This window comes from Mauremys reevesii, linkage group 11 (genome assembly GCF_016161935.1).
Source record: "Mauremys reevesii isolate NIE-2019 linkage group 11, ASM1616193v1, whole genome shotgun sequence".
NCBI classification, from domain to species: domain Eukaryota; kingdom Metazoa; phylum Chordata; order Testudines; family Geoemydidae; genus Mauremys; species Mauremys reevesii.
Genome location: NC_052633.1, coordinates 76,248,216 through 76,263,752, shown reverse-complemented (window position 1 = coordinate 76,263,752; position 15,537 = coordinate 76,248,216). Strand labels below are relative to the sequence as shown.

Genomic DNA, 15,537 nt, shown 5'->3' with positions numbered 1-15,537 from the left:
CCCATCTCCCAGCGCCCCTGCTGCCCCCCATCTCCCCGCTGCCCCCCATCTCCCCACAGCCCCTGCATCATCCTCAACCCACATGCCGACATGGCTCAGTGACTGACACACGCCCCTGCGTGTGGAGCTGGGGCAGCGAGGCCCAGGCAGTGCAGAGCCTGGCAGTTGAGCTGTCACAGAGTCCCCGGGCGATGCCCTGGAACTGCTCCCCACCAAGCCAGGCAGGACCCTGGGGAGCCTCCTCTCCCTCGGAGCAGCCTGTCTGCAGGGCAAGAAGCTCCCACGGCTTCACCTCCTGGGTCTCTCCTTGGAGCATTCAGCCTCCCCTGCCCCTCCGTGTGCTTCCCCCAGCGAGTCCCCCCAGCGGGGTCCTGGGGGGGCCACAGGGTCCTGCCCCCCCACTTCGCAGGCAGACGTGACTCTCAGCCAGCCAGGGACACAGAGGTTTATTTGATGACAGGAACAGGGGCTAACACAGAGCTTGTAGGTACAGAGAACAGGACCCCTCGGCCGGGTCCATTCTGGGGGGCAGTGAGCCAGACCCCCACGTCTGCCCTCACTCCCCGTCCCCAGCCAGCTCCAGACTGACCCCCCTCCAGCCCCTCCTCTGCTCAGCCCCTTTTCCGGGCCAGGAGGTCACCTGATCCCTTTGTTCACCTTTAGCATCCCCTGGCAGGGGGGAAGGGCCCCAGCCATGTGTTGCTAGGAGACAGCGTTGGCCATTTATGGGCACTGGAGACATAAGAAATGCACAGGGGAAACTGAGGCACCCACGGAGTATTCAGAGGAAACATTAAGAACAGCCCCACTTCGTCACCCGAGCGTTATCCCCGAGCAGTGAGATGCAGGGAACACGGCGCATCTGTCCCGGGCGCAACCCCGCCCTGCGGTCCGACCCAGCGCGTTCACACTGGGCTCTCCAGACGTGGGGCACGCAGAGGGAGGGGGGCGTATGGCCCCACACAGAGACAGACGCCAAAGAGACCGGCCCACGGCTAAGCTGGATCCAGCCCGCCCCCCCCAGCTCCCTGTGACAAGCCTGCCCCGGCTCTCAGTGCCCTGCCCGTGGGGATTTCCAGCCCAAGGCGGGTGGGCGCGGTGGATCCAGGCCGTCTCTGGGCATTGCCAGCAGGCAGAGGTGCCGCCCTGGGAGAGGCCGGCTCTGCCCAGGAGCCGGTTAGACAGGCCACCTGCCCGTCACCGCGCCTGTGGGGAAGGCCACTCAGCCCCAGGCCACCCTGGCCCCTGGACAGGAAGCACACAGGTCACCGCTCAGCCTGCACGGTTCTGCGCTCGCCAGCCACACACCACACCTGCCAGCTGCCCCAGGCAGCACCAGCGGGTCCCAGCCGTGCCCACGGCGCAGCCCCCTGGCAGCCTGGCAGGGTGGGCTTAGAACAGCCCTGCTCGTGCAGAGCCGGCCGCCAGGCATGCCAGCGAGCGGGGCAGAGCGTGCACCCACCCCGAGCCTCTGGCTGGAGCGCCCCGTCCCAAACACCCTGACATTTCACACACGAGCCCTGCCAGGGCCAGATGCCCCCTGCCTCCCCCAGCACCATCCCCAGGGCTGCCCCCAGGACTCACCATGCTACCCAGGGCTGCCCCCAGGACTCCCCATGCTCCCCAGGGCTGCTCCCCAGGGCTGCCCCCATGACTCCCCAGGGTGCCCCCAGGGCTGCCCCATGCTCCCCAGGGCTGCCCCCAGCACCATCCCCAGGGCTGCCCCCGGACTCCCCAGGGCTGCCCCCAGGACTCCCCCATGCCCCCCAGGGCTGCTCCCCCAGGGCTGCCCCCATGCTCCATGCCCCCCCCAGTTCCCCGTTCAGGCTGTTGTCCCTGGCTGCGGCTGATTACTGCTCCCCAGATGAGACGCACTGAGCTCAATCAGCTGCCCTCAGCGAGTGGCGCCGCGAATTAAAGTGCTAATGATCCGCGGGCTGGAGGGCCGGGGAGGCTGGTGATTAATCAGGGGCCTGGCTCTGACAGGCCTCGCGCCGGGTGCTTCCCTCCCCAAGTCCCAGGCAGTCCCCGGGGTGCGCTGGGATCTGTCTCACCGCCCAGGGGAGCAGCCTCTGTGACAGATGGGCCCAGACACTGTGACAAGGTGGGGGAATTTCGTGGTTTTCCAGGGTTTGCAGGCGGGGGAGGGGGGGCTCAGTGTCCCCGGGTGTCACTGGTGTAACGAGGGGAGGGGAGAGGGAGTTTGTTGGGACACGGGACCGGAGAGGGACTCGGGACCCCGGCCCGGCCTGGAGGATGGAGACCCCAGCGACTGGGGACCCGGAGACCCGGCTCAGGAGTCGCAGCTGGTTCTGGCCAGTGGGGGACAATGGGCTGCGGGGGGAGGACCCCGGTGACCTGACCAGCCGGCTCCAGCCTGAGGGGCCAGAGGACAGGAGAGGGGAGAGGGGGCCCAGGCGACCCTGTTTCCCTGGAGAGAAGCCCATGGACAGAGGGGGCCTGGGGCCGGGGATCTCAGATGCCCAGCTGGGAAGCAGGGGGGGCTCGGGGCTGGAGGGGGGAGCAGGCAGGGCCCCCCTGGCTGCAGGGGGACTGGGATGTGCTGGGCTGAGGGAGGCCAGGCCTGAGGCCAGGAGAGTTTCCTGTGCTGTGTTCAACTCTCAATAAACCTCCTGTGTTACGCTGGCTGAGAGTCGCTCCGGGCTAGAGAACGGGGGGCCGGGGGGTATAATCCCCTTCGGGGTGAGGAGGCCCCGGGGGCCCAGAGCGAGGGGCTCCCTGAGGGGCCCACGGCGCAGACAGACGTGCTGAGGCTCAGAGAGATGCGGCTCCAGGAGGTGGCGGGGCCGGACCCCGGGAGAGAGTGGCCCCCGAGAAGGGCTGTCGCACTGAAGGGGGCTCCCCCAGGGGCCGTACATGATCTGTGCGTCCGTGACAGACACCAACAATCCAATGTTCAGGTTTCTCCCCGTCCCACTTCCCCCGCCAGCAGCATCCCAGGTGTGTGCGCACAGGGAGCCCTGGGAGCCGCGCCCGGGGGTTGCTGCGGCAGGAACCCAGCGAGCGATTTGCCAGGTGGAAGCAGGTAAATGGCCCCAGCTGAGCTCCAGCCGGTTCCAGAGGTGACAGATGCTGCTGGGACACACCAGCTAACCCAGGCCAAGCCGCCGGGTGTCCCTGGCTTATGCTCAGGGATCCCAGCCCCTCAGCTCAGCAGCCGAAAGCTGCGGGACCCGGGCGTTGGCCGAACAGTAACGCACCAGCTCTGAGCCAGGCCCCGCGGGGTCAGCACGTGCCTGGCCGGAGCCGGCGCCTGGCGCACCCCGATCTGTCGGGCGCCTGCGGGCCGGCCCAGGGACACGCCGAGCCCCAGCAGAGCCGGCGGGTGACAGGATAACGGATGAGGATGCTTCGTTCGAACCAGCAGGTACAAGACATGAGGCTGGTAACTAACACCGGGAACGTGACACACAACTTGTTTGTGTCAGAGTCTAAATGGAGAAGTCGTGGGGGGCGTCTTGGCCAAGGCCAGCGTCCTGGTGCCGACTGAGCCGGCCCCTTGTCACGGGCACTCGTGTGTTTGTGTCCCTGTGACCCATGGGACAGGGCGCCAGGCCGGGGCTTTGCTGACCGTCACCTGGCCAAGCGCCTTCGCGCCCCTCCCGCTGCTAGTGCAGCCGCTTCCGGAGTGTCCAGACCAGCCGCACCCACAGCAACACCAACACCCGCAGCAACACCAACACCCGCAGCAACACTCACACCCGCAGCAACACTCACACCAACACCCGCAGCAACACCAACACCCGCAGCAACACCCGCAGCAACACCAACACCCGCAGCAACACTCACACCAGCACCTGCAGCAACACCCACAGCAACACCAACACCCGCAGCAACACTCACACCCGCAGCAACACCAACACCTGCAGCAACACTCACACCAGCACCTGCAGCAACACCCGCAGCAACACCAACACCCGCAGCAACACCAACACCTGCAGCAACACTCACACCAGCACCTGCAGCAAAACCCGCAGCAACACCAACACCCGCAGCAACACCAACACCTGCAGCAACACCTGCAGCACAGGCACCACGTCCTGCTGGGGACTCGTGGTCCCTCCCCCGAGCTCGCGCTGCTGGGCCCAGTGCTGCACCTGCTCCCGCCGGAGTCCCCGAGGATCAAGAGAAACACGTCACAGAACCTGTGCGGGAAACCCGGGCCTGCAGCGGGGCGGCCCCTCCCACAGGGGAGTGATGGGTGACGCGGCTGGGTCACGTGCTCACCGGGAGACGTGCCAGGCACCCATCCTGTCGCCCCCAGTGGCCTCTGCTCTTAACACCCCTGGGTGAGCGGCCCTCAGGCATTGCTGCTGCCAGCACAAACCCACCCCCAGGTGCCACGTAACACGCAGGCGTGCAGCGGGCGCGACCGTGCAGCCAGAGAGACTGGCGCAGCCCTGCCAATGCCCCTCACTCCCGACCCGCAGCCTCCGGCTGTCCCAGCCCTGAACACCCCCCTCTGCTCCGCTCATGCCCCCAGCCCAATCTGGCTCCTCCAGCCTGGCCCAAGGCCGCTCGTGTGCTGCCTGCGCCCGGCGGCTCTCACCCCGGGCGACTCGTCTCGGCAGTGGGAAAGGGGGAAATCCGGCTTCAAACAATTATTGTTTTTTCCACCTGACTGGCTGCAAACTTGTTAATTTTTTTTTAATGGGTGAGAAGTGTAGACGGCAGCTGCCTGGGAAATGAGTCGCTGAGCGAAGCGCGGGTCCCTGGCTGGCTTTCAGCTCTCCCGCGGCTCCCTCGCACACGCTGCCGTCTATAAATAACGCCCCGTCTCCGCAATGGCAGAACAGCAGCGCTGGGTACGGGCGTCGGACATAAAACCGTCCCTCTTTATGGCTCCAAACTATTCACGTCATTTAGTGCAGCTCCGTAAACCTTCTGTTCTCCGCACGCCCCCGTGGTGAGAACAGCTCCCGCCGGCACGTGCCCAGGGACCCTGGCACCGAGCGACGGCTTCCCTGCCCCACCCCCTGCCGAGTGACTGACGCTCCCCCCGCTCCCTCCGAGCAGCATCGGCCCGGCTGCGCCCGGCACACCCCCATGGTGATACCAGCTCCCGCCGGCACGTGCCCAGGGACCCTGGCACCGAGCGACGGCTTCCCTGCCCCCCCCCCCGCCGAGTGACTGACGCTCCCTCCGAGCAGCATCGGCCCGGCTGCGCCCGGCACACCCCCATGGTGATACCAGCTCCCGCCGGCACGTGCCCAGGGACCCCGGCACCGAGCGACGGCTTCCCTGCCCCGCACCCCAGTGACTGACGCTCCCTCCGAGCAGCATCGGCCCGGCTGCGCCCGGCACACCCCGCCCCCCGGTGCCGGGATGCTCTGGCACGCAGCTCCTGCTCCCACCCCTCCCCAGTGCAGCACCCGGGATCCTGGCAGGGCGCAGGCAGACAGGCGGGTTTGTCCTTGGTTAGCAGAGAACGGGCACAGCCTAGTTCCCCAGAGCCCCAGCCCGGCGGGGCGACCCCCTGGTTCCCGCTCTGTCCCTCTGGCCTCTGTTCAACCCCCGGCTACTGGCCAGGCCCACCTGCCCCATCTCAGCCCTCTGCTCCGGGCTGGTCAGGCCTGGCTGGCTCCTTTCCAGGGACATTAAACATCCCGGTGATTGGCTCTGCCATAGTCTGCACAGACCCTCCACTGACTAGGCCCCCAAGCCCAAGACAGCTGGGTGCCATTCGCACCTGTGTCCGAGAGCAGCCAGTCTCCTCCCGCTGCCTCCTGAACCAGTAGCATGTGGGGAAACTGAGGCACGCACAGTATTCACACAAAATCTTTACAGAAAATTCCCACCCCATCACATAGCCACTGCTGCTCCAGGCCAGGGCAAGGCAGGGGCAGGGGGTGATGGAGCAGGGACTGTCTGTGTGGGAGATGGGGGAGCCGGGGAGGGACAGGACCTGAGCCTGTAACCTGAGCTAGGCAGGGGGGAGGGGAGGTCAACACCTCTGCCCGGGGAGCTGGACAAAGGCAGGGAGCCAGCTGGAGAGGGGGTGGGTCAGTGTCGGTTTGGGGCTGGGTGAGGGGAGTTCAGGGAATCCCAAGGGGGGAGGGAGAGCTCAGTGGTTTGAGCATTGGCCTGCTAAACCCAGCATTGTGAGTTCAATCCTTGAGGGGGCCACTTAGGGATCTGGGGCAAAAATTGGCCCTGCTAGTGAAGGCAGGGGCTGGACTCAATGACCTTTCAAGGTCCCTTCCAGTTCTAGGAGATTGGTATATCTCCAATTGTTACCGTACCTTTTAGCTGGGAACTAAGCTCCCTGCACCCCCAGAAAGCCTAGATTGAGGGGTCCTGGCTGTGCCCACAAGCTCTGCTGTAGCCTGCGTCCCTATTGTCCAATAAACCTTCCGTGTTACTGGCTGGCTGAGAGACACTGTGGGCCCCAGGGAGAGGGGTGCAGGGCCGGACTCCCCCCCACTCCGTGACACAGGGGTGGGGGGGTGAGGTGCAGGCAGGGGGCAGGACGGGGAGAGAGGTGGGGCAGGACAGGTGGCAAGGTGGGGCTGGGCCAGGGGTGGGGTGGGGCAGGGCTGGGCCAGGGGCGGGGTGGGGTGAGGAGGGCAGGGGACGAGGCCGTGGTGGGGGCAGGGGCGAGGTGGGGGCAGGGGTGAGGCCGTGGTGGGGGCAGGGGCGAGGTGGGGTGGAGGCGGGGCAGGGGTGGGGTGGGGCAGGGCTGAGCCAGGGGCGGGGTGGGGCAGGGGCGGGGTGGGGTTAGGGAGGGCAGGGGACGAGGCCGTGGTGGGGGCAGGGGTGAGGCCGTGGTGGGGCAGGGGTGAGGTGGGGCGGAGGCGGGGCAGGGGTGCGGGTGGGGCAGGGCTGAGCCAGGGGGCGGGGTGGGGCAGGGGGCGAGGGGGGGGCCGGGGGTCCGAGGTGGGCGGGGGCAGGGGCAGGGGCGGGGTCCGAGGTGGGGCGGGGGCAGGTGGGGGGCAGGGCAGGGGGCGGGGTGAGGGTGGGGCAGGGGGTGGGGCAGGAGGGGGGCAGTTTTAGCCCCTGGCTCAGGCTACTCCTGGTCTGGCCTCCGGCCTCCACCCCATTCACACCAAGCCCCGTCTCCCGCTGACCCCACCCCACGGGGACCCCAGAGGAGGGCAAAGGCAAAGCCCCACCCCCGCCCCACGGTGCAGCCAATCGCATTGTCCCATGGCAAACACTCCGCACCTCCCGCCCCCCTCCCCCGCAACCAATCACGTTATTCTGCAGCGAGACTCCCCTGCACTCTGGCCAATCAGAGCGCTCTGCAGTGGGCCACCCGCATGGAGTGCAGCCAATCACAGCCCCCCCATCTGCCAGCCCCACAGTGGGGTGAGGCATCTCCAGGCGTCATCCAGTGGGTCCGGCCTGGAGGGCAGGAACATGGGGCAGAATGGGGAGGCCAGGCCCCGGGGTCGCCGGTCGCCCCAGTGTGGCAGGGGGCGGAGCTAACCAAACAGGCCCCGCCCCCACGGCAAATGGGGCGAGCGAGAGGCACCAGCCGCCCCCCAGCGGCTGCCCCTGCCCAGGCCGGCTCAGTACGAGCCTGACGTGAAATGACCCAGATCAGCCCCGACCAGCTTTTAGAGTCAATTCATTACATGTCATGAGGACAGGAGTGTTCTGCTCCCGCCATCGGCTCTCGTCACCGCCAGCAGCTCCACCAGCCCCCCCGCTCCACTGCCCCCCGGCCTGGCCCTGGGCTCCCCCTGCCGGCTCTGCCGGTGCCCCCCACTCCCGACCTGCAGCCCCCACAGCCAGCCCTGGGCTCCCCCCGACACACGGCTCTGCCGGTGCCCCTCACTCCCGACCTGCAGCCCCCACAGCCAGCCCTGGCCCCCCTGGCTCTGCCGGTGCCCCCCACTCCCGACCTGCAGCCCCACAGCCAGCCCTGGCCCCTGGCTCTGCCGGTGCCCCCCACTCCCGACCTGCAGCCCCCACAGCCTGCCCTGGGCTCCCCCCGACACAGGGCTCTGCCGGTGCCCCCCACTCCCGACCTGCAGCCCCCACAGCCAGCCCTGGGCTCCCCCCGACACACAGCTCTGCTGTCGCCCCCCACTCCCGACCTGCAGCCCCCACAACCAGCCCTGGACTCCCCCCGACACACAGCTCTGCCAGTGCCCCTCACTCCCGACCTGCAGCCCCCACAGCCAGCCCTGGCCCCCCGGCACACAGCTCTGCCAGTGCCCCCCACTCCCGACCTGCAGCCCCCACAGCCAGCCCTGGGCTCCCCCCGACACACGGCTCTGCCGGTGCCCCCCACTCCCGACTCGCAGCCCCTCAGCCAGCCCTGGCCCCTGGCACACAGCTCTGCCGGTGCCCCTCACTCCCGACCTGCAGCCCCACAGCCAGCCCTGGCCCCTGGCACACAGCTCTGCCGGTGCCCCCCACTCCCAACCAGCAGACCCCCCAGCCAGCCCTGGCCCCGGCTCTGCCGGTGCCCCTCACTCCCGACCTGCAGCCCCACAGCCAGCCCTGCCCCCAGCTCTGCCGGCGCCCCACTCCCGACCTGCAGCCCCACAGCCAGCCCTGGGCTCCCCGACACACAGCTCTGCCGGTGCCCCCCACTCCCGACCCGCAGTCCCCACAGCCAGCCCTGGCCCCCCTGGCACATAGCTCTGCCGGTGCCCCTCACTCCCGACCCGCAGCCCCCTCAGCCAGCCCTGCCCCCCCCCGGCACACAGCTCTGCCGGTGCCCCTCACTCCCGACCTGCAGCCCCCACAGCCAGCCCTGGGCTCCCCGCAACACACAGCTCTGCCGGCGCCCCCCACTCCCGACCTGCAGCCCCCACAGCCAGCCCTGGGCTCCCCGCAACACACAGCTCTGCCGGGGCCCCTCACTCCCGACCCGCAGCCCCTGCCATCCCATCTTTAGCCTGTTCTAGAGATTTTTGAGCTGCAGCCAGTTGCTGCTCCTGTCCCAGCCCCGGTGCTGTGGGGCTCGTGTTGCTGGCACTGTGGCAGTTCCACGCTGCCCCCCGGCCTGATCCTGGTGCTCACTGCCTGGGCAGCCCTGCTGGGGCGGGAGGGAAGCAGGGCGCAGTGCGTGTGGGGCGGCAGGGGGCTGTGAGGGGCAGGGTGTGCTGGGATCCCGGCTGTGCCCAGCAGAGCCAGTCGGGCTCAGAACCGCACCCAGCGCCTGTGGCGAGGCCTCTCCAAGGAAGGATCCTTCCGCTCTCCGGCCTCCCCGCCGCTCCCGTCCTGAACAATCACAACCCGTCCGAGCCCGGGGGCTGCCCCCCTCTGCCAGCGCCGGCATCCGGGTCCCACCCTGATCAGCCCAGTGCCCCGCTCCCTGCGTGGCCAGCCAGGGGTTACGGGCGCCTGGCCCCACGACCCCGGAGCCCCAAGGGCTGCATGTGGGTCTCTGTCCCAGGGAGCTCTGCGTGGGGCGGGGATGGGAACGGGGTGGGGGGGCTGCGGTTTGAGTTGGGGGCTGGCAGCAGTGGGGGCTGGGCTGGAGGCAGGGGGGCTGGGAGAAGGGGCTGGGTTGGGGGTAAGTGGGGGCTGGGCTGGAGGCAGGTGGGGGGCTGTCCCGTCCTGCTGGGTCCTGCTGCTCCAGGATCTCGGCCCGTTTACTCAGGGGCAGCGCAGCTCAGCCCGGCTTTCCCCGCGGGCTTCCGGCTGGTGCAGGGTGCTGGGGGGAGCTGGGCTGGCCTGTGTGAGCGGCTGTGCCTGGGGAGTAACGACCAGCCGGCGCCCCCGGGGGGCAGCGCAGGGGGACTCGGGGACCCCCTCCCCCACTGCAGCTCAGGCCCTAGACTGCTCCGTGCCAGCCCAGGCCCGAGGGGAGACAGAGACCTGGCCCGGCCCCCCCAGAGCGGGCGCTCGGCCTGGGCCCCTCGGAGCCCCCGGCTATTCGAGACCAGCAGGGAGAGAACCCGGCTCCCTGGCGAGGGCTCACCAGGCAGCTCGGCCAGCCCAGCGAGGGGCAGCGCGGACCCGGCTTCGGGCTCCCCCAGGCTGGGCCGGGCCCCTCTGACCTGCAGGCCCCGGGGCCGAGCACAGGAGAAGGCCGGGCCCCGGGGCCTGCAGGTCGGCTGGGGGGCCCTATGGCCGGGGCCGGCTCTGCAGCCCACGCTCACCGTGCCGGTCGCTGAGTCCCTCAGCCCCCGAGAGCTGCAGCGAGCGGCTCGTCCCTGCTCCGGCCCCCGGCCCCTGCGTGGGGAGGGGAGCAGCCCAGCCACTTACCCAGAGTAAAAATAGCCGGGCACGGTGCCATTTGTGGCAGGCGGCTCTGGCGGAAAGGTCAGCGAGAGGCCCTGCCGCGAGGGCGCCGCTGATTAGCCACGGGAGTCACACGGTGCCTTTGTCAGAGCCAGGAACGAACACGCAGGAAATACGGGGAGGGGGAGGCCCCCAGCCCAGGGCCGAACCGGGCCCCTCCCTGCCCAGCCACCCCAGCAGCCCAGCCCCGGCAGCGGGGGGTCTCCAGGGGCTGCAGGCTGCTCGCAGGGCTGGTCAGAGCGTCAGCCCCAGGGATGGCAGCCGCCGAGCAGGGGGTTCCCGCCTGACCCACGCAGGGCGAGCGCGGGGCTCTGCCAGCTGGCTGGTGCTGCTGGCAGGTGGCACCTTCGCTCTCAGATCCGGCCGTCTCGCCACACCAGGGCGCTGCCCCTCGGCAGCACCCACAGCACAGGCGCGGGGTCACCCTGACCCAGCAGAGCAGGGACCCCACATCCCCACAGCACGTTCTGGACGTCCCCAGGGACCCCGAGTCCTGCCAGCTCCCCGCAGGCTCCCCACTGCACAGAGTGGGAGGGATTCACCCAGCGTCACACAGGGATGAACCTCAATCTCCCAGATTTGTGCCCGATGCCTCCATCCAACAGCGTCCTCGTACAGTGCTGCCGGTGCCCCACACTCCCGACCCGCAGCCCCCCAGCTCTGCCGGTGCCCCTCACTCCCGACCCGTAGCCCCCTCCTAGCCTCACAGCTCTGCCGGTGCCCCTCACTCCCGACCCGCAGCCCCCCAGCTCTGCCGGTGCCCCACACTCCCGACCCGCAGCCCCCCAGCTCTGCCGGTGCCCCTCACTCCCGACCCGTAGCCCCCTCCTAGCCTCACAGCTCTGCCGGTGCCCCTCACTCCTGACCCGCAGCCCCCGCTGTCCCCTGTATTTCCATAGGCCTGGCCCTGGCGCCTGGCTCTATCTGCTCAGTTTCTGCTCTAGCTGCCCGATCCCAGAGGCTTCGCCCCACACCCCGGCCGGCCAGAGCAGCGCAGACCCGCCGGGCCCCAGGAACTGCCCCGGCCCCGCGAAGGCCCCTGCCCGGAGAGGCTGGTCTGTGCCAGGCTGCGCGGATCCTGCCAGCTGCGGCGGAAGCGCTGCCAGGTCTCGGCAGCCTCCCCGGGGCCGGGTTCGCGGGGCCGGGGCCGAGACAAAAGGCTTTTGACAGGGATTTCGCTTTGCAGAACAGCCGCCAGACTGAGCGCGCAAGGAGCCAGCGATCGCCCCCGGCAGGCGCACGGGGTGACAGCAGCCGGGCTGGGGGCTCCTCCAGCCTCCCCCCACCTGCTCTGCCCCCGGCCCCCTGCCCAGGCTGCTCCGGCAGGCACCAGGTGCTGGGGGGCCATGAGCGGTGCCAGCCCCGGGGAAGGGCCCTGCCCCCCCCCCATCGGGCTCCGGCGCAGTGGGGGTGGGGAGCTGCCAAGGACAGGGAGAGATCGACAGACCCTCCCGCGCCTGCCCAGTGCCCGCTCACAGCCTGGCAGCGGGGGGGGGGGCAGAGCCCACATGGCAGCCTGGCTACCAGCCAGGGGCTAAACCGGCCCCTGCCAGCGTCCGGGAGCGACCCCTCCCCCCCCGTGTCCCCACCCTGGCTCTGTGCCGCGGGGCCTGGCCCGGCTGTGCCCGTCCCGGAGCAGCCCGTCCCGGGGGGGGGGGCGCTCAGGACACGCTGTGGCCGCTGCGTGGGGCTGGGGCAGGACCAGGCCGCACCCCGGGCTCAGGCCGGGGCAGCCCAGTAGCCCCCGCCCAGCCGCTGCCAAGGCCAAAGCCAGGAACCGGCCGGCTGGAGATTCCCAGCACCCCGGGCCCCCCGGAGACACGGGCCCCCCAGGAAGAGCCGCCGGGCAGGGCGGGGCGCAGCGCGGGCGGGGGAGGGGCCCGGGCCCCTGCGTCTCTCCCGCACCGGAGCGCAGGGGGACCCGCAGTCCAGCTGCAGGGATCCTGGCTGCGACTCTGCGCCCCCGCCGGCGGGAGATTTACAGCCCGGCCCGGCTTTACGACTCGGAAGCTGCTTACGCCGGGGATTTTCCCCCCGTGCCGGCCCATAAAGAACCAGGCTGGTGACGGGCCGGAGGCTGATTTCCAACTCGCTGCCTGCAGTAAAGGTCCTGCCGGTTATTTCGCATGCCCTGCCCCCCAGGAGAGCACACAGGGCCGGCCCCACAGCTCCTGGCCAGAGCCAGCCCCACAGCTCCTGGCCAGAGCCGGCCCCACAGCTCCTGGGCAGAGCCGGCCCCACAGCTCCTGGGCAGAGCCGGCCCCACAGCTCCTGGCCAGAGCCAGCCCCACAGCTCCTGGCCAGAGCCGGCCCCCCAGGAGAGCACACAGAGCCGGCCCCACAGCTCCTGGCCAGAGCCGGCCCCACAGCTCCTGGCCAGAGCCAGCCTCACAGCTCCTGGGCAGAGCCGGCCCCACAGCTCCTGGGCAGAGCCAGCCCCACAGCTCCTGGGCAGAGCCGGCCCCACAGCTCCTGGCCAGGGCACTGCTCCAGCCCACCTCCCCCAGGGTGAGAACCCAGGAGTCCTGCGCCCACCCCAGCACAAGCAGGGGGAGGGGAGCAGTGCCTGGCTCTGCCCCCCAGTACATCCCTCCCCACACCTCCAGTGGGCCCCACACAGCAACCTGCCACCCCACAGCGCCAGCAGCAGGGCCCCGGGCTTTGTCCCCAGGGAGTCGGGGCTCAGGCCCCAGCAGGACCCAGCGACCTGGCGCGTAGCCAAACCCTCCAGCGCCGGGCAGCCCCACAGCCAGCCCCTCCCCTCTGTGCTGGCCTCACTTCCAGCCCCCCACGCCAGCCCCTCCCGTCCCATCCTGGGCAGAGCCCCGGCCTTCGATCCCCCTCCGCAGGCTCAGCCCCGGTGCCTGGCCAGCAGCGCCCCCCAGGGACCCTGGAGGGGGCAGTGAGGAGCCAGCTGCCTGCGCCCCCCAGGCACGGAGGGGATCCCAGCCCCGTGCTGATGCCTCTGCCCAACAGTCACACCAGCCACGACCCCTCTGCCCCCCACAGGCACCCGGCAACACCCGACAGGGAGAGGGGCAGCATCCTGCCCTCCCCAGAGCCCCCCTCCTCTCCCCCACCTTCCCCGGGGGGCCCCTCACTCCACAGAGATGGCATCTCCCCTGGCCAGCTCTGGCCTCGTGCTGCTGGGGGAGACCCGCTGCCCTGCCCCCCGGTGCCTGCAGCCTCCCCTCCCCGGGCCGGCGCGGGCAGCGCTGCTCCAGGAGCGAGGAATCAGGCCGCGTGGCAGCCGCAGGAGGGAAGCGGCTCATTTCCAGAGTCATTACGGGCGGCAAAGGTCCCATCAGGTATCCGCCCGCTCAGCACGTTGATTTCCCCAAAGCACAGCGGGGACTTGGGACGTCAGGCGCCCGCGCTAGCCCGGCTGGGGCCTCGCTGCCTGGACCAGCACCGGGAGCAGCCCGGGCCCCGGCGTGGAAGGGGCCAGCCCAGGGCCGGGCAGGCTGCCAGGGGAGACAGAGGCACATTGGGAGCAGCAGCTGCTCGGGCGCTCCGAGCGCGTGTGACCCTGGCACCCCACGGGGTGTCTCTCCTCGTGGACCCCCTGCCACCCCAGTGCTGGGGGCTGCCCCCTGCTGCCCGGCGGGCTCAGCGCCACCCAGCCAGGCCGGCCAGAGAACCGCCAGGCCCTGAGAAGGGTCCCACAGGCCAGAGCAAGGCAACAAACGGCAACTTCCCAAAGCATCCAGCAACCCCTCGGCTCCCCCCGGCACCGGCCCGTCCGGGGGCCCGGAGCCCTGCCCCAGCACAGCTCAGCCCCTGCACAGAGCTCTGGGAAGGGCTCTCCCTCGGGGAACAGACAACGCTGGAGCGGCAGGGCCGGGACTCACCACGGTGAAGTTCCGGGAGGAGCACTTCTCGCCGCTGAAGTTGCAGCTCTGGAGCATGTCGTCGAGCTGGTGGCCGGTGCGGTTGAGGATGTCGGCCATGTCTGGGTCGGGGTAGAGCAGGTCGGCCGCCCGGTGCCCCTCGCGGTCCTTGGGGGGCAGCCCAGTCATGTTGGCCAGGTGGAAGATGTCGGCGTCGGAGAGCGCGGAGTGGCGGAAGCGGTTGATGTTGCAGATGGTGACGGCCGGGAAGAGCATCTCGCGGGCGGCCTCCTCGTCCAGCGCCGTGAGGTGCGGGCGCTCCAGGTAGAGCAGCGCCGAGCGGGCCGACTGCGACAGGAAGAAGGCCAGCGAGAGCAGGAAGGCGAACGCCCACAGGGTCTGCCGGACGCCCAGGCGCCCCGACCCGCAGATGTGGCCGAGGCCGTGCAGGGTGCTGCTGCCAGCGAAGGTGGCCAGGTCGTGGGCGCGCGGGCGGCCGGGCTCCTCGATCAGACTCTCCTTGTCCCCTTCCTCTTCCTCCTTCTGCTTCTCATCCTCCTCGGCAAATTTAATTTTACACACGATCTCAATCGGCATCTGCCCAGAGCGGCCGGCGCGCCCACCGTGCCCAGCCAGCGAGCTAGCCCCCGGCGCGGGGACCCGGCCAGAGCCGGGGACGGGCACGGGGGAGCTCCTCTGGGGCAGGACACCTCACCCGCCCAGGCAAGCGCAGCCCTTCTCCGGAGCTCCCAGCCGCTGCTTCCCGCTTGTCTCGCTAGTCGATCGTCTCCTTGTGCCTTCGCTTATCAGCACAAATACAGCTGTCAAATAACCCTGCCTCTGCCTCCGCTGAACGCTGCTAAGACCCGGCAGACACGGCAGCGGGTAGGCAGCATGTGCTAATACAATCCAGGGAATACTTAATCATTCAAGACATGTCACTGCTATTTCCCCGTGCAGCCCGGCGCGAGCGACCGGAGCCCCCGGGCAGGGGCGCCGCGCTGAACCGAGCCCCGGCAGGCTCTGAAGTGCAGCTCCAGCCACTTGTTAGAACAGCTCGGCCACGGCAAAGTGATGCCAAGGAGAGCGGAGAGCACTGCCAGCCTCGGCTCCGCTCACCCGCCGGGCCCTGGCACCCCTGCCCCAGAAGAGGAGCAGTCCCGTGGCAGGAGTGGGGACGGGGAGCGGAGGCAGCCTGCAGCCAGCCAGGAGAGCAGCCCCTCCTAATCCCCCGGCTGCGGATCCTCCTGGACGTTAACCGCCTCCCTGCCGCGGGCTCCTGCTCCCAAAGTTGGGAGGTGCAAATCCGCCAGCTGTGCCCTCGCCGCGGGCCACCCGCCTCCTCCCTCGCCGGCTGCGCGATCCGGGGCGGAAGCCGGCAGGAGGAGCTGCCCGATCGATGGCGCTCCCCGCGGAACAAGCAGCGGGAAAAGTGAAAAGGGTTATTGATCCGTGCGAAGCAGCAGCTGTCAGGGATTAGGGC

At 69.7% G+C, this 15,537-nt stretch overlaps 1 protein-coding gene across 1 annotated transcript in view; it reads right to left on the bottom strand.

Annotated features, from left to right (window-relative positions):
• The window catches only part of ASIC4 (acid sensing ion channel subunit family member 4), a 54,461-nt gene extending 39,138 nt beyond the window's left edge, over positions 1 to 15,323 (bottom strand). The window contains exon 1 of the mRNA XM_039494897.1: positions 14,076 to 15,323. Within this exon, the coding sequence (XP_039350831.1) occupies positions 14,076 to 14,651 (576 nt within the window). The 5' untranslated portion in view covers positions 14,652 to 15,323. The remainder of the gene's footprint in view (positions 1 to 14,075) is intronic.
• Positions 15,324 to 15,537: the final 214 nt, after the last annotated feature.